At 37.8% G+C, this 23,643-nt stretch overlaps 1 protein-coding gene across 1 annotated transcript in view; it reads right to left on the reverse strand.

Moving 5' to 3' along the window:
• The window catches only part of DNAH7 (dynein axonemal heavy chain 7), a 344,809-nt gene that overhangs the window by 220,048 nt on the left and 101,118 nt on the right, over nucleotides 1-23,643 (reverse strand). The window contains exons 13-15 of the mRNA XM_017538741.2: nucleotides 18,580-18,852; nucleotides 17,708-17,835; nucleotides 15,226-15,304 (exon numbers count right to left, since the gene is read on the reverse strand). Coding sequence (XP_017394230.1) covers nucleotides 15,226-15,304; nucleotides 17,708-17,835; nucleotides 18,580-18,852 — 480 coding nt within the window. The remainder of the gene's footprint in view (nucleotides 1-15,225; nucleotides 15,305-17,707; nucleotides 17,836-18,579; nucleotides 18,853-23,643) is intronic.

Below are 23,643 nucleotides of genomic sequence, written 5' to 3' on the forward strand. Positions count from 1 at the left end.
GATACAAAATAAACATACAAAATCAGTGGGAACCTATGCATCAGCAGTAACTAGATTTAGAAACTACATTGGAAAATATACCACATTCTAACAGTTACAAAAACTAAAAATAACTACAAGCAAATTTAACAAGAAATGTGCTAAATCTGTAAGAAGAAAACTATAATACTTTATTGAAGGATACTTAAAAATTCTGAATAAAACATACGGTAAGATAGAATATTGTAAAGATGTAGATTCCCCCCAAACCAGTCTATACAACTGATGTAATTTCAATAAAATTTCACTGGCATTTTTAAGAACTAAATTTTGTATAAATCAATAATTCTTAGAAATAATAAATATCTAAAAGTAGCAAAGATAATCACACACACAAAAAAAATGATAGACTAGCCCTGCCAAATACCAAAGCACACTATACAGATGCAGTAATCTTAAACAATTTTTTTCTGGCTCAGGAATAGAGGATGAAGTAGAATAGAGAAAGTTCAGCAATAGATTCAAGTAAATATGGAAATTTAGTGTTGAAAAGGTGCATTTCAAATCAGGAGTGAAATGACCAATCATTTCATAAATTATATTGGAGTAATTGGCTATTGATTTTGGAAAAAATAACTCTAGTTATCTAGTAGCAGAAATACTGGGAAGTATATTGTTCAGTGAATAAAATAATTTGCAGCACAGTAATGATTCTGTTCTGCAAAAACAAATTTATGTTTTTGTGTGCGACTGGTTACATACTGGGTACATATATGGGAGATTGTATATGCACATATACAGGTATGAATACACATCTACATATATCCATATTGTTCTCTTGAAGTTCTATCATATCTATATTAATTTATTTATATATTTTAATAATATAATTTCCAAAATAAACTTGCTATAAAGGGGAAAACACAATTATTGGTAACTACCTATGCCACCTTCCCTATCACCTCAGCTCTCTGACAGTGAAGTTGCTAATTCTACTTTTTAAAAAATGTTAAAGCCCTTTTTAATCCCAAATAATTTCTACTTTTCTGTATTTCTCTCTCTCCAGCTTTCTTTCTCTAATATTTTACATCTTTGCATACATACAAATATAAGTTGGAAGGGAAGAATTCACTATAAAGAATCATTACCCTAAAGGAAGGAATTTTTTAAAAAAGAGGAATGATTACTCTTTATACAATTGCATATTCTTTAAATTTTTAGTTGTATAATGAAACAAAAAAAGCAAGCAAAATTGCCTAGAAATTGTTCATTGATATTATTCTAATTAGACTAAATGTTTTTATGTTGTAAGTCCAAACCAACAGGATGCAAACCATGGTGGTTTCCAGAAGTAACAAAACATCTAACTGAAAATTTGTTTTTGATAATTTAGTTAATCAGCATTCTATGTAGTCAAATGACTGGATTTTATTTCCCCTTGCTGATAATAAAGGACTGATTTCTGTATACATTCTCCAGCTGTTTTGCACTTGTGAGAATAATCTTTTTTAAAATATATAAATATTTGAAATATCAGGCAATGAATCCAATTTGCTAATTCTACCAAAGGTTGTTACGTATAGTGGAAATTCACAGTAAATAACCCCAAATTTCTAAATACTTCCAGTAATGGCTGGGAGGATAAATAAATGACACTCTTCATACTCAATGCTTATTTTTCTAAAGAAATTTTCCTTTAATGAGCAGTTTACAGTTTAACTCTTCAACTGCAACTATAATTATCCATAACCTAAGAATCACTTGATGTCCAACAATAATTAATATAAAATATAAAAACATTCTAAAAAGTATATGGGCATGTGTGTTTATCTTATACAGATACACACACACACACACACACACACACACACACACACACACACAGAGTCACATATGAAGGACCTCAATCCAAGTACAAATACTTTTAAAATGACAGAACTCCCTTAGAGATTGATATGTAAAAAGTGGTTCTAGTGATTTTAACAAATTTTCATTTAAGGGAATAATTTTCAAAAATACATATGTAATCACTTTAACTCTTTTTTATAATTTCCTGTGTGTAAGACGCTTTGAATGATTTTTACATGTTTTGCTGGGTGCATTTAAATATTTTAAAATCAGTATTGAGGCAGAGAAAGATGGCTTAATAGAAGCCTCCACTGATCATTCTTCCCATAGAAACAGGAAATTTGGCCAGGCACCGTGGCTCATGCCCGTAATCCCAGCACTCTGGGAGGGGGAGGTGAGCAGATCATCTGAGGTCAGGAGTTCGAGACCAGCCAGACTGATATGGTAAAACCATCTCTACTAAAAATACAAAAATTAGCCGGGCATGGTGGTGGGCACCTGTCATCCCAGCTACTCAGGAGGCTGAGACAGGAGAATTGCTTGAATCCGAGAGGTGGAGGTTGCAGTGGGCCCAGATTGTGCCAATGCACTCTAGCCTGGGTGACAGAGTGAGACTCTGTCTCAAAAAAAAAATCAAATTTAACAACTATCTAAACCAAAAAAGCACTTTCATGAAAATCAAAAATCAAGTGAGTGATCACAGTACCTGGTATTAACTTCATATTACCAGGCACTGAAGAGGGTAGGAAAGATAGTCATGAATTGTGGATGCCATCCCTCCCCAGCCCCCAGCATCAGCTGTGAGGCACTGAGAATCTGTGTTCTTAGGGAGGGAGAGTGAGACTTTGCATTGGAACTCGGTGCTGCCAAAATGGGCAGACCTCAGCCAATGCCAAGGGAGGGGAAGCATTTAGGCCAGCCCTAGCCAGAGGGAAATCACCCATTCCAGATGTTACAACCTAAGTTTTGGCAAACCTAACCACCATGGGCTAAAGTGCTCTGAGGCCCTAAACAACTTGAAGTGCAGTCTAGGCCATAAGAACTGCAACTCTTAGGCAAGTTTTAGTGCTGTGTGGGGTCAGAGCCATTGGGCTTGCGAAATAGGTGACCTAGTCAGCAGCTAAAGACTTTGACTTCTGGGTTGTGCCATCCCTCCCCCAACCTGAAGCAGCACATCTAACTGCTTCCAACAAGACTCCTTCATTTCACTTGAGGGGAGGGCAGAAAAGAGTAAAGAGGACTTTATCTTGCAATTTGAATACCACTCAGCCACAGTAGGATAGGGCACTGGGTAGAGTCATGAGGCCCCCATCTCAGACCCTAGCTCCTAGAAGACATTTCTAGACACACCCTGGGCCAGAAGGGAACCTGCTGGTTTGAAGGGAGGACTGTACTCCTGGCAAAATTCATCACTTGCTGACTAAAGAGCCCTTGGGTACTGAATAATCAGGAGCAATAGCCAGTTGGGAAAGACCCTGGGCCTTGGGTGAGACCCTGAGGTGTCCTGGCTTCAGGTGTGATCTGGCACATTCATACCTGTAGTCGCTAGCAGGAGAGACTCCTTCTGCTTGAAAAAAGCAGAGGGAAGAGTAAAGAGGACTTGGAGCTTAGATATCTCAGCCTTGTAACTAGGCCACCGTGTGGTAGAGTAGGAAGTGGGATCCTGGGGTCCCCAGTTCTAGGCCTTAGCTCTTGGAAGGAATATCTGGACCTATCTTGGGCCACAGGGGAGCCCACTTCTGTGAAAGTGGGTCCTAGGTTTGGCAACACAACCTAACTCAAGAGCCCGTGGGCCTTAAGTGACATTGGCTGTGGCCTGGCAATATTCCTCATGGACCTGTGGTGGTGGCGGACACAGGGAGAGTCTCCTCTACTTATCGAAAAGGCAGGGAAGAGTGGGAAGGACTTTGTCTGTGGTCTGGATGCCAGTTCAGCTGCAATAGAATAGAATAGCAGATAGACCTGTAAGATTTCCAACTCCAGGCCCTGGCTCCCAGGCAGCACCTCAGGAACACTCGGGAATGGGGGAGCTCACTAATGTGAAGGGAAGAATACATGCCTGGATGGCTTCACCATCTCCTAATTGTAGAGCCATAGGGCCTTGAAAGAACACATGCAGTAGCAAGGCTGAGGTTACCATGGGTCTTAAATGAGACCCAGCGTTGTGCTGGTTTCAGTTCTGACCACGCACAGTCCCAGTGATGATGGTCACAAGGGTGCTTGTGTCACCCCTTCCGCAGTTCCAGGCAGCTCAGCATAGAGAGAAAGACTGCAATTATTTTGGAGAAATAAAGGGAAGAGAATAAGGGTCTCTGTCTGGTAATCAAGACAATTCTTTTAGACTTTATCCAAGACTACCAAGGCAGTACCTCTACAAGGTTGCCTTGGTGGTCTTGGATGAAGTCTAAAAGAATTGTGAGAGCCACAGTGTTACCAAGCTTGGTGTGTCCCCTAATACATATATGGAAGAAGTGACCAAAACCTTAATCACAACATTCAAGTCCCTTCAAATACCTGGAAAGTCTTCTCAAGAAGGATGGGTACAAACAAGCTTAGGATGCTAAGAGTACAATATCTAACTCTTCAATGCCCAGACACTAATGAATACCCACAAGCATCAAGGCCATCCATGAAAATATAACCTCATGAAACGAAACAACCTAAATAAGGCACCAAAGAGACAAACCCAAAGAGACAGAGATATATGACATTTCAGACAGAGAATTCAAAATAGCTGTTTTCAGGAAACTCTTTGAAATTCAAAATAACATCGAGAAGGAATTCAAAATCTCATTATATAAATTTAACAAATAATTTGAAATAATTAAAAAGAATCAAGAATGAATTCTGGAGTTGAAAATGCAATTGTCATATTGAAGAATGCATCAGACTCTTAATAGTAGAGTTGATGAAGCAGAAGAAAGAAATAGTGATCTAGAAGAGAGAAATAGTGAGCTTGAAGATAGGCTATCTAAAACTACACAGTCAGAGGAGACAAAAGAATAAAAAAGAGAAGTACACCAACAGGATCTGGAAAATAGCCTCAAAAGGGAAAATCTAAGAGTTATTGGCCTTAAAGAGAAAGTAGAGAGAGAGATAGAGGTAGAAAGTTTATTCAAAAGGAAAATAACATAAATTTTCCAAACTTAGAGAAAAATATCAATATTTCAGCACAAGAAGGTTATAGAACACCAAGGAGATTGAACCCAATAAAGACTACCTCAGGCTTGGGGTGGTGGCTTACACCCGTAATCCCAGCATTTTGGGAGGCAGAGGCAGGTGGATCACCTGAGGTCAGGAGTTCGAGATCAGCCTGGCCAACATGGTGAAAGGCCATCTCTACAAAAATACAAAAAAATTTAGCCAGGCATGATGGCGGGTACTTGTAATCCCAGCAACTTGGGAGGCTGAGCCAAGAGAATCGCTGGAACTCGAGAGGCAGAGGTTGCAGTGAACTGAGATTGCACTGTAGCACTCCAGCCTGGGCAACAGAGCAAGATTCCATCTCAGAAAAAAAAAAAAATGAGAGACTACAAAAAAAAATCAAAAAATAAAAAAAAAAAAACCAAAAAAAAAAAAAAAAAAAAAAAAAAACCTTGTGCCCTAGAATAGTAAATCTGGTAGAAATATCCTTCAAACATGGAGGAGAAAAAAGGACTTTCCCAGACAAACAAAAGCTGAGGGATTTCATCAACATCAGACCTGTCCTACAGGAAATACTAAAGGGAGTCTTCAATCTGAAAGAAAATAACAATAATGGGCAATAATAAATCATTTGAAGGTACAAAACTCATTGATCATGGTAAGTAAACAGAAAAACACAGACTACTATAACACTGTAATTGTGGTGTGTAAACTATATAGATATATGTTAACTAGAAAGAAAAATTAACTGATAAAAAATAACTATAATAACTTTTCAAGACAAATAGTACAATAAGATATAAGCAGAAACAAAAAAATGTTAAAAAGCAGGGGATAGAGTCAAAATAAATTAATTTTCTTTTTGCTTGCTTATTTGTTTATGCAATCAGTGTTCTCAACAATTTCAAATAAATTATAAGATATTATTTGCAAACTTTATGGTAACCTCAAATCAAAAAACTTCCAACAAATATTCAAAAAATGAAAAGCAGGAAACTAAAGCATATCATCAGAGAAAATCACCTTCACTAAAAGACAGAAAGGAAAAAAAGAAGGAAGAGAAGACCACAAAACAACCAGAAAACAAATGACAAAATGGCAGGAGCATATCCTTATCAATCAAAATTATCAATAACAACAATAATAACATCAAATTTAAATGGACTAAACTCTCTAACCCAAAGACATAGCCTTGGTGAATAGATAATAAAACAATACCCAGTGATCTGTCACTTTTGAGAAACACATTTCACCTATAAAGATCCACATAGCCTGACAATAAGAGATGGAAAAAGATATTCCATACCAATGAAAGCCAAAAAAGACCTGAAGTAGCTACACTTATATGAGAAAAAGTAGATTTCAAATCAAAAGCTATAAAAAGAGACAAAGAAGGTCACTGTATAATGATATGGGGCCAATTCAGCCAGAGGATATAACAATTGAAGATATATATGCACCCAACACTGGAGTACCAGGTATATTAAGCAAATATTATTAGAGCTAAACAGAGAGATAGACCTCAATACAATAATAGCTGGAGACTTAAATACCCCATTTGCAACATTCACACAAAACATGTCATACAATAAAAGATTGTATGCAAAAATAGATCATTCATATAAAAAAATCAACAAAGAGTCATCAGATTTAATCTGCACTACAGATCGAATGGACCTAATAGATATTTACAGAACATTTCATCCAATGGCTGCAGAATACACAACCTTCTCTGCAGCACATGGATCATTCTCAAGGATAAACCATATATTAAATACCAAAATAAATCTTAAATATTCAAAAAAATTGAAATATCTCTGACCACAATGGAACAAAACAAGAAATCAGTAACAAGAATAATTTTGGAAACCACATAAACACATGGAAATTAAACAATATGCTCCAGAATGACCCGTGGGTCAATGAAGAAATTAAGAAGGAAACTGAAAAAATTTCTTGGAGCAAGTAATAATGGAAACACAACATATTAAAACATGTGAGATACAGCAAAAGCCACACAAAGGGGGAACTTTATAGCTACAAGCGGCTAAATTAAAAAGTAGAAAAACTTCAAATAAACAACACACCTATGAATCTTAAATAATTCTAAAAGCAAGAGCAAACCAAACTCAAAATTAGTGAAAGAAAATAAATAATAAACATCAGAGCAGAAATAAATTTAAATGAAGAAAACAATGCCAAAAAAATTAATTGAAAAGTAGGTTTTATGAAAAGCTAAACAAAACTAACATACATTTAGCCAGACTAAGAAAAAAAGAGAAAAGACTCAAAGTGAGAGATGAAAAGGAAGACATGACAATCAAAACCACAGAAATTCAGAGGATCATTAGAGGTTACTATGGACAATTATATGCCAATAAATTGGAAAACCTAGAAGAAATGGACAAATTCCTAGACACGTACAAACTACCAAGACTAAACCACAAAGAAATTCAAAACCTGAACAGCCCAACAGGTAACAAGATCAAATCCATAATAAAAAGTGTCCCAACAAGGAAAAGCCCAGGACATGATGGCTTCACTGCTGAATTCTACCAAACCTTTACAGAAGTAGTAACCAATTCTACTTAAACTAGTCAAACAAACAAACAAAACAAAAAACAAAAAAACAGAGGAGAGGTGATATGGTTTGGCTGTGGGTCCCACCCAAATCTCATCTTGAATTGTAGATCCCATAACCACCATGTGTCATGGGAAGGACCCAGTGGGAGGTAATTGAATTATGGGGGTGGTTACCCTCAGGCTGTGCTGGTGATAGTAACTGAGTTCTCAGGAGAGTTGATGGTTTTATAAGGGGCTTTTCCACACCACTTAGCTCATTCTTTGCCTTCCTGCTGCCACATGAAGGAGGACATGTTTGCTTTCCCTGCTGCCATGATTGTAAGTTTTCTGAAACCTCCCAGCCCTGCAGAGCTATTAGCCAATTAAACCTCTTTCCTTCGTAAATCACTCAGTCTCAGGTATTTCTTCATATCAGCATGAGAACAAACTAATGCAAGGAGGAAATACTTTCAAAATCATTCTATGAGGTCAGTATTACTCTGACACCAAAACTAGACAAAGATGCATAAAAAAAGAAAACTTTAAGACAACATTTCTGATAAATATTGATCCAAAAGTCCTCAGCAAAATACCAGCAAACTAGGATTCAAGATGGCCAAATAGAAACAGCTCTGGAGTGCAGCTCCCAGCAAGAATGCAGAGAGTAAGGGATCATCACATTTCCAAATGAATTTTTACTGCCCACAGACCAGGAGATTCCTGGGTGGAAAAGTGCCATGAGTCTCCAGCATGGCTGTTTGAGCCAGTACAGCGGGTCTCCGCACAAAAACTCACACAAATCCTGGCACCGTTTCAACTGGTGCCTAGAACGCCTGGGAGATAGAGTTGCCCATTCAACTGAAAAAGAAGGGGCTGAAACAGGGAGCCTGGTTATCTGGCTCGGCAAGTCCCACCCCAACAAAGACCAGCAATCTGAACCACTGTGGAATAAGAGTTTCACAGCAAGCACAGCTGGACCCAGGGCGGTCCAGCTCTGTGGAGGGAAGAGCATCTGCCATTACCAAGGCTTCACCACTACCAAGGCAGTCCGCCATTACTGAGGCAGTCCACCATTATCTAGGCAGTCCACCATTACCTAGGCAGTCCGCCATTACTGAGACAGTCAGCCATTAGAGACAGTACACCATTACTGAGGCAGTCAGCCATTAGAGACAGTAAACGATTACTGAGGCAGACTGCCATTACCAAGGCAGTTCTAACTATACCTCTATAAACAAAACCACAATGAAGTTCACAGCAGCTGGGCAGGGCCCACGGCAGCTCAGCAATGCCTCTGCTGGCAGACTGTGACTAGGCTACCTTCTTGCTGGGCAGGGCATCTCTGAAAAGAGGCAGCAGCATGTAAGGAACTTATAAATAAAGCCCCACCTTCCCAGGACAGAGCATCTGGGAAAAAAGGGCGGTTAGGAGCTCCACTGCAGCAGACTTAAATGTACCTGCCCAGTATCTCTGAATGGAACAACGGAGCTCACAGCTCAGCATTTGAGCTCCTTTAAGGGACAGACTGTTTCCTCAAGCAGCTCTCTGACCCCTGTATATCCAGAGACACCTCATAAAGGAGAGCTCAGGCTGACATCTGGCAGGTATCTTTCTGGGACAAAGATAACAGAAGAACAAAGTGGATGCAACCCTTACTGTTCTGAAGCTCCTGCAGGTGAACCCCAGGCAAGCAGGGTCTGGAGTGGACCTCCAGCAGTTCTACAGCAGAGGAGCCTAACTATTAGAATGAAAACTAAAAAACACAAAGAAGTAACCTCATCATCAACAAAAAGGATGTCCACTCAGACACCCCATCCGAAAGTCACCAACTACAAAGATGACAGATAGATAAATCCACAAAGATGGAAGGAAATTAGCACAAAAAGAACGAAAACACTCAAAACCAGAATGGCTCTCTTCCTCTAACATATCACAACTCCTCACCAGCAGGGAAACAAGGCTGGAAGTGTACGTGAATGTGACGGAGAGAATGAATCCAAGCTGGAAAACACTCTTCAGGATATTATCCAGGAAAACTTTCTGAACCTAGCAAGGCAGGCCAATATTCAAGTTCAGGAAATACAAAGAACACCACAAAGATATTCCTCAAGAAGAGCAACCCTAAGGCACACAATCATCAGATTCACCAGGGTTGAAAGAAAGGAAAAAATGCTAAAGGCACCCAGGGAGAAAAGTCTGGTTACCCACAAGGGGAAGCCCATCAGACTCACAGTGGATGTCTTGGCAGAAACCCTACAACCAAGTAGAGAATAGGGGCCAATATTCAACATCCTTAAAGAAAAGAACTTTCAACCCAGATTTTCATATCCAACCAAACTAAGCTTCATAAGCAAAGGAGAACTAAAACCCTTTACGAACATGCAATGGCTCGGAGATTGCGTCACCATCAGGCCTGCTTTACAAGAGCTCCTAAAAGAAGCACTATACATAGAAAGGAACAGCCAGTAACAGCCACTTCAAAAAATATACCAAATGGTAGAGAGCATCAACACAATGAAGAAACTGTGTCAACTAACGGGCAAAACAACCAGCTAGCGTCAAAATGGCAGGATCAAATTCACACATAACAAATATTAACCTTAAATGTAAATGGGCTAAACACCTCAATCAAAAGACACAGACTGGCAAATTGGATAAAAAGTCAAAACCCATCAGTGTGCTGTATCCAGGAAACCCATCTCACAGGCAAGCATACACATAGGCTCAAAATAAAGGGATGGAGGAAGATTTACCAAGCAAATGGAGAGCAAAAAAAAAGCAGGAGTTGCAATCCTAGTCTCTGATAAAGTAGACTTTAAACCAATAAACATCAAAAGAGACAAAGAAGGGCACTACGTAATGGTAAAAAAATAAATGCATCAAGAAGAGCTAACAATCCTAAACATATACACACCCAATATAGGAAAACCCAGACACATAAAGCAAGTTCTTAATGATCTACAAAGAGACTCAGCCTTCCACACAATAATAGGAGACATTAACACTCCACTGTCAATATTAGACAGATCATTAAGACAGAAAATTAACAAAGATATCCAGGACTTGAATTCAGATCTCAACCAAGCAAACCTAATAGACATTTACAGAACTCTCCACACCAAATCCACAGAATATACACTCTACTCAGCACCACATCACACCTACACTAAAATTGACCACATAATTGGAAGTAAATCACTCCTCAGCAAATGCAAAATAATGGAAACCATAAAAAAACAGTCTTTCAGACAACAGTGCAATCAAATTAGAAGTCAAGATTAAGGAATTAACTCAGAACTGGACAACTCCATGCAAAATGAAGAACTGGCTCTTGAATGTTAACTGGATAAACAATGAAATAAAGGCACAAATAAAGATGTTCTTCAAAACCAATGAGAATGAAGACACAATGTACCAGAATCTCTGGGACACATTTAAAGCAGTGTCTAGAGGACAATCTATAGCAATAAATTCTAACATGAGAAGCAAGGAAAGATCTAAAATTGACACCCTATTGTCAAAATTGAAACAGCTAGCGGAGCAAGATCAAAAAAACTCAAAAGCTAGAAGACAAGAAATAACTAAGCAGAACTGTAGGAGATAGAGACACCAAAAAGCCTTCAAAAATTAATAAATCAAGGAGCTGGATTTTTGAAAAGATTAACAAAACAGACAACTAGCCAGGTTAATAAGAAAAGAGAGAATGATAAAAATAGATGCAATAAAAAACAATAAAGGGGATATCACCACTAATTCCCCAGAAATATAAACTACCATCAGAGGTTACTACAAACAACTCTATGCACATAAACCAGTAAACCTGGAAGAAATAGATAAATTCCTGGACATTTGCATCCTCCCAAGCCTAAACCAGGAAGAAGTTGAAACCCTGAATAGACCAATAGCAAGGCTGAAGTTGAGGCAGCAATTAACAGCCTACCATCCAATAAAAGCCCAGGTCCAGATGGGTTCACAGCCAATTCTACCAGATATACAAAGAGGAGCTGGTACCACTCCTTCTGAAACTATTCCAAACAATCCAAAAAAAGGGAATCCTTCCCAAATCATTTTATGAGACCAACATCATCCTGATACCAAAACCCAGCAGAGACACAACAAAAAAAGAAAACTTCAGACCAATATCCATAATGAACATAGATGCAAAAATCTTCAATAAGATGCTGGCAAACTGATTGCGACAGTACAACAAAAAGCTTATCCATCACGATCATGTAGGCTTCATCCCGGGGATCCAAGGCTGGTTCAACATACGCAAGTTTATAAACGTAATTCACCACATAAACAGAAGACAAAAACCACGATTATCTCAATAGATGCAGAGAAGGCCTTTGACAAAATTCAACAGCCCTTTATGCTAAAGACTCGCAATAAACTAGGTATTGACGGAACATATCTCAAAATAATAAAAGCTATTTACAACAAACCCACAGCCAATATCATACTGAGTGGACAAAAACTGGAAGCATTCCCTTTGAAATCTGGCACTAGACAAGGATGCCCTCTCTCACCACTCCTATTCAGTATAGTATTGGAAGTTCTAGCCAGAGCAATCAGGCAAGAAAAATAAAGGGTATTCGATTAGAAAAAGAGGAAGTCAAATTGTCTCCATTTGCAGACGACATGATTGTATATTTAGAAGACCCTATCATCTCAGCCCAAAATCTCTTTAAACTGATAAGCAACTTCAGCAAAGTCTCAGTACACAAAATCAATGTTCAGAAATCATAAGCATTCCTATACACCAATAATAGACTAACAGCCAAATCAAGAATGAACTGCCATTCACAATTGCTACAAAGAGAGTAAATACCTAGGAATACAACTAACAAATATTCATATGCAGAAGAATGAAACTAGACCTCTATCTCTCAATATATACAAAAATCAAATCAAAATGAATTAAAGATTTAAATCTAAGACCTCTATCTATGAAACTGCTCAAGGAAATATTGGAGCAACTCTCCAGGAACTTGGACTTGGCAAAGATTTCTTAGATAATACTCCACAAGCACAAGCAAACCAAGAAAAGCAGACAAATGGGATCACATCCAGCTAAAAAGCTTCCACACGGCAAAGGAAATCACATCCAGTTAAAAAGCTTCTGCATGGCAACAACATGAAGAGACAACACAGAGCATGGGAGAAAATATTAGCAAACTACCCATCTGACGAGGGATTAATAACTAGAATATATAAGGAACTAAAAAAAACTCTATAGAAAAATCTTGAACAATCTGATGAAAAAGTGGACAAATTATCTTAATAAATATTTCTCAGAAGAAGACATACAAATGCCAACAGGCACATGCAAAGGTGCTCAACATTGCCGATCATCAGAGAAATGCAAATCAAAACTACAATGATATAACATTACACTCCAGTTAAAATGGATTTTATCCAAAAGACAGGCAATAACAAAAACTGCTGAGAATGCAGAGAAAAGGGAAAGCTCTTACACTGGTGGTGGGAATGTAAATTAGTACAACCACTGTGGAGAACAGCTTGGAGGTTTCTTGAAAAACAAAAACTAGAGCTACCATATGATCCAGCAATCCCACTGCTGGTATATATCCAAAAGAAGGGAAATCAGTATATTGAAGAGATAGCTGCACTCCCAAGTTCATTGCAGCACTAGTCACAATCCCCAAGATTTGGAAGCAATGTTAAGTGTCCATCAACAGATGAATAGAAAAGGAAAATGTGGTACACAATGCAGTTATAAAAAAGAATGAGATTCTGTCATTAGCAACAACATGGATGGAACTGAAGGTCATTATGTGAAATAAGCCAGGTGCAGAAAGACAAATTTTTCATGTTCTCACTTACTGGTGATAGCTAAAATTTAGAACAATTGAACTCACGAAAGTAGAGGGTAAAAGGATGGTTACCAGAGGCTTTAAGGGTAGTGGGTGGATGTGGGGGATGTGGTAATGGTTAATGGGTACAAAAATAGATTAATATTTCAAAAGAATGAAAAATATCTAGTATTTTATAGCATAACAGGATAACTGTAGTCAATACTTTAATTGTACATTTTGAAATAGCCAAAAATATATAATTGGATTGTTTGAAACACAAAGGATAAATGCTTGAGGTACCGGATACACCATTTGCCCTGATGTGATTATTATGCATTGTAAGCCTACATCAAAATAGCTCATATTCCCCATAAATAAATGGACCTACTATGTACCCATGAAAATTGAAAATAAAACAAAATTTGGAAGGATTTTTGGAATACTCGAAAATGAAAAAATACCACAAAAACTTAATAAGAATGAAAAGTATACAAAATGAAATGGCAGTTAGCTAGTTGTTTAACACTGTTTTATGTGCCACTAGGTAGATTTCTGTATTAATTTATTTTGTGTTGCTATGAAGGAATACCTGAGGCTGGGTAAATTTATAAAGAAAAAAGAAGCTTTTTTGGCTGATAGTGCTGCTGGCTGTACAAGAAGCATGGTGTCAGCATCTACTTCTGGTCAGGGCCTCAGGAGGCTTTTACTCACGGCAAAATGCAAGGGGTAATGTGACATATGGCAAGATAGGGAACATAAGAGAAAGGAGGGGGTGGCAGGCTCTTTTTTAATAATCAGATCTCAGGAAAACTGTCTAACAAGAAGTCACTCATTACCATCAGGAAGGCACCAAGCCATTCATGAGGGATCCACCAAAAACCTCCCACTAGGCGCCACCTCCAACACTGGGGATCATGCAAGCATTCAATCTATACCAACTTCAAACACAGAAGTAACATGAGAAATGATGAAAGTGAGACTTACCTAATACAGTACCTTCAGAGCCATAAATTCTATGCCCAAAATATATTTGAAGAAACTACCACAGGAAAGCTTAATATAAACAAAATACAGTTTTTTAAAAAATTAACTGTCAATTAAGGCTTAAATATTTGTTGATGAAATAAATGAAGAGTGACTACACAGCTCAGGCTGCCCAAGACAGACCTGGTTTGTTCCTGTTAGCATAGTAATAATTATTGAGTGCCTTCAAAAATATCCTGATAGATAATTGCATTAATTGTTCCAATAATTCATCTCTCCAATATCCATGCCCTGTAGTGTCCTCTCAATCAGACTTGCTTTGGTCAATGAGATGCTAGCTAATGTGACACAAGCAGAGTCTTGAAAAGCACTTGTACAACTGAGCTTGCCTGTATGTCTGTACCATGACATAAGAACATACCCAGATGAGCCTGCTGGAGCTTGAGGGACAAGTGGAGCCAAATCAATCTGCTGAAAGATAGTTAAGACTAGTCAACCCAACTGAGTGAGTGGCCCAACAGAATGACCCCAGGGAGACCAGAAGAACCAACCAGGAGCATCTAGCCTAAATTACCAAACTGCAAACTTATGAGCTAAGTATTTTGAAAGTTGTTATTATTATTATTTTGAGATGGAGTTTCACTCTGTTGCCAGGCTAGAATGCCGTGGCCCCATCTCATCTCACTGCAACTTCCACCTCCTGGGTTCAAGCGATTCTCCTGCCTCAGCTTTCCGAGTAGCTGGGACTACAAGGGCACAACGCCATGCCCAGCTAATTGAAAGGCATTATTATTTTTAACCTGTCTTTACTTTTGGGGTGATTTGTTACTCTGCATTCTTGTGTCAATAATTAACTGATACACAATTATGGAGAAGCTATAAACAATACCTTCATTTCCATCAGTTCTGCTGTATTTGGAGGAGTGCTAAGAGCTTTTTCAGCTATCCTCTCAAATTCATCGCATAATCTGAAACACCAAAGAAAACCAATCTTACATATTTACAATTAAATGTAATTCTAAAATATATTACTGTAAACTGTTTAAATATTGCTTTGCATAAAAAATAAATAACTTACCTATATGATACCTAATAACTAAAGGCAAATTTACATACATTTACTTATTTATTCAGCACACATTCAATAATCTATTACCTTTTCAACTATAATATTAAGTGACAGTAATATATAAATGAATCAGATATCATAATGGCCCTCAAGCAACTCACAATTCAGTAAGGGAGACAGGACTGTGAACAATCATTTCCAACCTGAGCTTTATGGGCTCTGATAGAGATTTAGTTGAGATGGTAAGAAGAAAGTAGTACAAAGGAAAGGAGTGATTAAGGCCTGTGTGCTCAGAAACCTCCAGTAATATGCAAATATTTCCTACTTATTTGGGTTGTTGCCAATATAAATAATGAACTTATTTTGGCATACAGGAAAAAAAAAGCAGCAAGAGCTAAGGAAGTTCAAATGAAATTAATAGAACAATTCTCCAATAAGATTGGCTGAAAGATGAAGGAGAAAGGAACAGCATGGAGAAAATAGGTTAAAGTCTGGGGTTGGGAGATGAAAGAGGGCTTCCAACATGTTTGTAAGCTTCAGAGGGAAAATCAACAGGGAAGGGGAAGTTCAAAATAAGGAATACAGAAGGTATGACTGAAGAAGCCAGGCTCAGAAGCATTGAAAGCAATGGGGCTGAGCTCCTAGGCAAAGAGAAGAACTGAGCAGTGTGTCAAACCATGCAGGGGCAAGCAGTGGAAGGCATTCATATCTAATGGCTACTTTAATAGTCCTGATAAGCCCTCTGTCCATCCTAGAGGGTCTGGTGAGAGGCAGGAGGCATAATTAGACGAAAACGAGAAAAAGTAGAACTGGCACCAGCTCAGAGAGCATTAAGAGTCAAGGGAAGTAGCTATGAAATTAAAATAAATATTTCACCCAGCATGAACAGCAATAACAAGAAGACACTCACTATTCTTCCAGTTCTTTTAGAAGAAAAGGCGCTTTAAGCTGAAAATATGATCTGTTCCTAGACTCAAGTCCTAGTCTGCTTTCACATGGTGCCTTCATCCCCAGCCTTTCCTCTCACCTCTCTTCCCTCACGGTCTGTGAAAGCAATGCAAACCACCCTTCTTGGAATACACCCTTCCATCTTCACACCTCACTGCCCTCTACATAGTATCTTCTCTTCCTGGAATTCTTTCGCCCACACTGTATACCTGACAAACTCCCACTCATCCTTCAAAATAAAATCCACATTTCATTTCCTCTTTGCAGCCTTCCCTGATTCTCCCCTCTCCCCTAAACTCCATCTTGGAGGAAATTAATCCTGACCTTCTCTTTCTACCTTGTGGCTCATTACAGTACTTACTGCATAGTATTTAATTTACTGGTTTATGTGTCTATTTCTCCACCTACATTGTAACTTCCTTCATCAGTTTTATTCATGTCTAGAGCCTTAGAGCCTAAGTGGTTAGTCTCCTGCATAACACACGGTAGGTAGATACAACTTCTGTCAGGTTTCTATACAGCTTGAAATATTTTTAATGATCTATTGTTTTCTCTGATACTATAATCATAAAATACATCCTGATTATTTAGGGTCTTTCACCCACGTAACTGATGCCAGTCGAGAGGTTCCCAGAGCAACATTACCACCAGCTGTTGGAAGACTATACTTTTCTACTTCTTGTCTTAAAGAAACAGGTATTCTGCTTTATACACTAGTATTCTGTGAGTTTTCTTAACATGGGTCAGTTTTCCTAAAAATCTCTAGGTTAGTCAGCAAATGAATTTCCAAATAAAACAAAAAGTTATCATGGCCTTCAGGAGTAATTATAGGAAGATGAAGTCTCAAATGTGATGGTCCCTTAGGACCCATGACAACTATCTAAATCCACCTTGAAACCCACTTTGCATATTGATTACACAAATGTAAAAATCTGAATTTAGATAATGTCCACTTCACTTGTGCAAAACGAATACAGGGATAACATGAGGAGAAATGCCAGATACAAGTGATGGGGAGGAAGGCAGCAAACCACACTGCCATGTGTGTACCTATGCAACAGTCTTACATGTTCTTCACATGTACCCCCAAACCTAAAATGCAATTAAAAAAACCAAATACAAATACATTTTAATACCACCTTAACTCAGACAACTGGGAGGTACATTTGCAGTGAAAAAAATCATCACATCACATCACAAAATGACACTTAAGGCCAAGTAGAAATAAGTTTAGCATAATCATTTCTTTTGAATCATATATGACATTGGTCTAATCCATTACTTTAGTTGAGTGACAGCTGATTCTAATCAACATCCCTCCCAAAAAATAAAAAAATCAGTATCACATAAATACCTTGTGTTTACTTCCTGATGATCTCTGAACATTTTAGCTATAAGTTTCCCACAAATAACATCTGCTCGTTTCACCAAAGCTCTGATTAATTCCTCACAGTGCATTTCAAACATTCCTAAACGAACAGTCTGCAAAAGATTAAATAATCAACATACGAAATAAAACAGATTTTCTCAATTTTGCCATTCTCATTTTTATTTTTGTGTGTGATGTAACAAGATTGAGATTTTTAAAAAACATGTAATTCAGAGTGGGTTTTCTGAATAATCATTTGTATTCTACAACTATCTGCTGGTAAATATCCTTGAAAAGTTTATTATCTTGGAAGATAATTCTATTTCAGGACAATAATAGCAATAACAATTTTGGTGAACTGAATTACTGTATTGTTAAACAAATAATGTAGGTTTCAAACGTTATAGTTGCTCTGTACAAAAAAATACATGTTCATGGTAGAAAATTTAGAAAACTTAAAAAAGAGACAAAGCAAATTTCAAGAAATTTTAATATGCTACTAAACAGAACCATATTTTGGTGTAATTACCATACTTCCCACAGGATTTATAAACACTAAGGCAAAAATCAAACAGATTCTTGGAATTGTAGGGATGGGGCAAATTACATAAAATACTTAAAAGTTAGAGTTGGGGTAGAAAAGTCTCAGCTACATGAGCTCAAGAAGTGTGTTTTACCCAGCTTCTTATACCCAGGGCTTACCACAATGCTGGGGACATATCAGAAGCTCAATGAATATTTTTCCTCTTGATTGTAATGTTCTACTTCTTTTGCTGTGTTCTAAAAATACATCCTAATAGAACTGGGGAAAATGTATCAGATAGAGATAACAGTTGTGCGAAACTGGAGTCATTTACCTTAATGGATGTGTATTGTATTTCCTCTATTAGTTTTTGGTATTTGCGAATTTCATCTATTATTTGTTGATAGTTATGATTTCCTGAGAGAAAATTATCAACATCTTGCTCAGCTTTTCTGGTAATTAAAAAGTCATACTTGTCATAGAGTCTGAGGTGCTCAGTAGGTGCCACACTCTCTTTCATAATCACTTCCTTAATCTTTTCTTTGTGAGCATCTATAATTTCACTCAGAATTATGGGCTTCAAGGTTGTTGGTTTAGACTTACTTTCCTAAACAAGGGGGTAAAAATAATACTATTTAAAATACTTTAAAGTAACTATATCATTTATCTTTGTGCAAATGCCAACCTTATAATATTTCCTTTTATTCACAAGGTTGTTTTAACTGTTTAATCTCTAAGCTATAGAAAGATATGCAGACTAATCACAGCAGCGTTTTAAAATTTAGGTTTCATATAATTTAGTGTTTTCTTTAATGCTACCTAGTTGTATTGTGTTTTTCTATATGGATGAAAGAATAGTCACTTGAAAATGTATACAAAACAAGATTTAGAAAAACAGCAAAATATACATTTTTAAGTTTTTTGACATAATTATACACATTTATGGAATACGATGTGATGCCTTGACATATGTATACATTGTGCATTGATCAAATCAAGGTAATTAGTAAATCCACCACCTCAAACATTTCTTTGTAGTAAAAATATTCAAAACCCTAAGAGCTCTTTTGAGATATATAATGCATTATTGTTAACTATAGTCATCCTAATGAGCAATACACCACCAGAACTTAATCCTCCCATCTAACTGTAACTTTGTACCCAATTATCAACCTGTCTCCATCTCTCCCATTCCCTGCTACCCTTCCTAGCCTCTCGTAACCACTATTCTGTTTATTTCTCTGAGATCAACTTTTTCAGATTCAACATATAAGTTACATCATTCAGTATTTTTCTGTGTGGCTTATTTCACTTAACATAATGCCCTCCAGGGTCGTCCGTATCACTACAAATGACAGGACTTTCTTTTTATAGCTGAACTGTAGTCCACAGTGTGTGTGTGTTTGTGTGTGTATCACATTTTATCCATTCATCCACTGATGGACACTTAAGTTGATTCCATACCTTGGTTATCCTGAATAGTGCTGTAAGAAACATGGGAGTGCAGATACCTCTTCAACATACCGATTTCCTTTCCTTTAGCACATATACCCAACAGTGGGCTTGCTGGATCAAATGGTAGTACGACCTGCAATTTTTTGAGGAATCTCCTTTCTATATTGGCTGCACTAATTTACATTCCCACCAACAGTGTGTAGGAGTTTCCTTTTCTCTACATCCTTGTCAACACATTATCCTTTGTCTTTCCAATAATAGCTATGCTAACTAGAGTGAGGTGATATCTCATTGCGGTTTCTATTTGCATTTATCTGATAATTAAGAGATACAGAACATTTTTAAATATATCTGTTGGACATCTATTTGTATATCTTCTCGTGAGAAATGTCTTTTCAGGTTTTCCATCAATAAATAGGATTATCCGTGGTTTTGCTATTGAGTTCCTTTTATATTCTAAATATTAACCTCTTATCAGACATTAGCATAGTCTGAATATATGTCTCCACCAAATCTCATGCTGAATTGTAATCCCCAGTGTTGGAGGTGGGGCCTGGTGGGAGGTGTCTGGGTCATGGGAGTGGATTCCTCATAGCTTGGTGCTGCCCTTGCCATAGCAAACAAGTTCTCATGAGATCTTGGTCATTTAAAAGCGTGTGGTAACTCCCCACCCCACTCACTCTTGCTCCTGCTCCTGCCATCTGATACACCTTTTCTCTCTTCACATTTCAACATGATTGTAAGCTCCCTGAGGCCTCCCCAGAAGCAGATGTGAGCACTATGCTTCCTGTACAGCCTGCAGCATAAGCCAGTTAAACCTCTTTTCTTATAAATTACCCAGTCTCAGGTGTTTTCTTCATAGCAATATAAGAATGGCCTACCACAGATGTGCAGTTTGCAAATTTTTTATCCCATTCTGTGGGTTATCTCTTCATTTGTTGCTTCCTTTGTGCAGAAGTTTTTTAGTTTGATGTAATCCCATTTGTCAGTTTTTATTTTTGCTGTGTTTTTGAGGTCTTATCCAAAAAAAATTCTTGTTCAGATCAATGTTATAAAGAATTTCCTCTATATTTTCTTCTAGTAGTTTCATAGTTTTGGGTGTTACATTTAAGTCTTTAATCCACTTTGAATTGATTTTTATTTGTGGTGAGAGAGAGGGGTCTAGTTTGATTTTTCTGTATGTGGATTTCCAATTTTTTCCCAGCACCATTTATTGAGGAGACTATCCCTTTCCCAATGTGTGCTCTTGGTACCTTTGTCAAAAATCAGTTACTTGTTGGGCATGGTGGCTCATACCTGTAATCCCAGCACTTTGGGAGCCCCAAGGCAGGCAGATCACTTGAGCCCAGGAGTTCAAGACCAGCCTGGGCAATATGGCAAAACCCCATCTCTACGAAAAGTACAGAAAATTGGTGGTAGTGCACATCGGTAGTCCCAGCGACTCCGAGGGCACTGAGGTGACCGAATCACCTTACCCCAGGAGGTCAAGGCTGCAGTGAGCCATGATCATGCCACTGCACTACAACCTAGGCAGCTGAGTAAGACCTGTCTCAAAAAAAAAAATCAGTTATTGTAGAAGTATGTTATTTCTAGGTTATCTATGTCATTCCATTGCTTTGGGTTACTATAGCTCTATAGCATATATATTCACAGCTAGGGAACAGGTCACTCTGTAACAACCAGATTTACAAAATTCATTATAAAAGCTTTTTTTTTTTTTGCTTTTTATATTACATTCTTTTCTTTTTTGAACTAGCATACAAAACAAAGTAAATTGACTAGTAGTTTGCCTACTCCCAATTTTTGGAGAAATATTTCCTGTCTACAAAATCATGTACTCTGTAGGAAAAAAAACCCCACACGCTGACAGTTGCCACAACTTTCTCTGCAAGCAATCTTCCTTCAAATCCCTCCTTCTCATACACATGAGTTGTCATGCACACAGTGAATTCTTATTTTCCTGAAAGCTTAAGCTTTAAATACTGCAATTCTATTTACAGATCTACACATAAACAAAAGTGAGAATAAGAACCACCACCACCACAAAACCAAAATAGCACTTTTAAAAAATTACAAACCAGCTAGAAAATATTCGGGCAGTTTACAAATTAGTTTCTATTTTTGTACAAAATTGCTAAATAACAAAAATGTGAGCAAACTATCTAAAAACTTCGATAAGACAATTGCTATGCACAACCCTGTATATATAAACACACACATAACACTGCCATGCTAATGTGTTGCCCTTTATACATTTTCTTTTTTTTTTTCCCATTTATTTTATTGCATTTTAGGTTTTGGGGTACATGTGAAGAACATGCAAGATTGTTGCATAGGTACACACGTTGCAGTGTGATTTGCTGCCTTCCTCCCCATCACCTACATCTGGCATCTCTCCCCTTGCTATCTCTCCCCAGCTCCCCACCCCCCACCGTCCCTCCCCTATTTCTCCCCAACTGACCCCAGTGTGTAGTGCTCCCCTCCCTGTGTCCATGTGTTCTCATTGTTCAACACCCGCCTATGAGTGAGAACATGCGGCGTTTGATCTTCTGCTCTTCTGTCAGTTTGCTGAGAATGATGGTTTCCAGGTTCATCCATGTCCCTACAAAGGACACAAACTCATCGTTTTTGATGGCTGCATAATATTCCATGGTGTATATGTGCCACATTTTCCCTGTCCAGTCTATCATTGATGGGCATTTGGGTTGGTTCCAGGTCTTTGCTATTGTAAACAGTGCTGCAATGAACATTCGTGTGCACGTGTCCTTATAGTAGAACGATTTGTAATCCTTTGGATATATACCCAGTAATGGGATTGCTGGGTCAAATGGAATTTCTATTTCTAGGTCCTTGAGGAATCGCCACACTGTCATCACAATGGTTGAACTAATTTACACTCCCACCAACAGTGCAAAAGTGTCCCTATTTCTCCACATCCTCTCCAGCATCTGTTGTCTCCAGATTTTTTAATGATCGCCATTCTAACTGGCGTGAGATGGTATCTCAGTGTAGTTTTGATTTGCATTTCTCTGATGACCAGTGATGATGAGCAATTTTTCATATATTTTTTGGCCTCACATATACATTTTATTTTCTAAGGCTCATGCAGTCATAATTTGCAGACTTGTAACTTTCAGCCACATAATATGTGAGCTTTAACAGCAGCAACCAATGGTACCAGGAAACCTGCATACTTAGAACTTAAAGTAAGGCAAAAACTGTAGTACTTACCAACTAACTCACTTTGTGTGCTCAGTTACTAAGTCAAAAAGAAAATGACTAATGGAAGAACACAATATGGATATCTAATTAATGTACACCAGTTAAGCCCAGTAACGGGAAACATCTTATGCATGAAGAAACTTTTAAGACTTACTAGGATTCATTTAGTTTTTAAAACAATAAATATGGCATTACCTTACAAAAAGTTTCAACAAAACACACAATAATGTAAACCAGGTGAGCTCAGTCTTCAGACTTTGAAAAAAAAAATCAGCTTTGTGCAGCTAGCAAAGATAATTACACCAAACTAGTGGTAGAGGCAGCTAACCAGATGAGACAGACATGGAAAATGGGGAAAAGCTTGGCATAAATGATTTCCCATACGGGGGAAAAAATCCAGAGCATTTCCAGTAGACACTTAACACAAAACTTCCTCTCTCTCCTCCACTCCAATGCTTCATCTCGGACCACATCGATATTTTGTACCACGTCCAGTGTGTGTGGAGAAGACCACAGATTGAGGCTGAAGAAAAAGGCAGATAGTCTTCACCATTGTTTTTTTCCCCAAACATACACCCATGCCTACCCACACAGAGTTTAAAGTGCTAGTGTCATCTGTCTTGATCCCACCAACACTTTGCATATTGTAGAAATCTACCTGGAGTAAACTAGCTGTGGCTTTTGTGGTTGTTTTGTTTTTATTTCCTAAGGGATATTTCCA

Source organism: Cebus imitator, unplaced genomic scaffold (genome assembly GCF_001604975.1).
Source record: "Cebus imitator isolate Cc_AM_T3 unplaced genomic scaffold, Cebus_imitator-1.0 Scaffold113, whole genome shotgun sequence".
NCBI lineage: Eukaryota > Metazoa > Chordata > Mammalia > Primates > Cebidae > Cebus > Cebus imitator.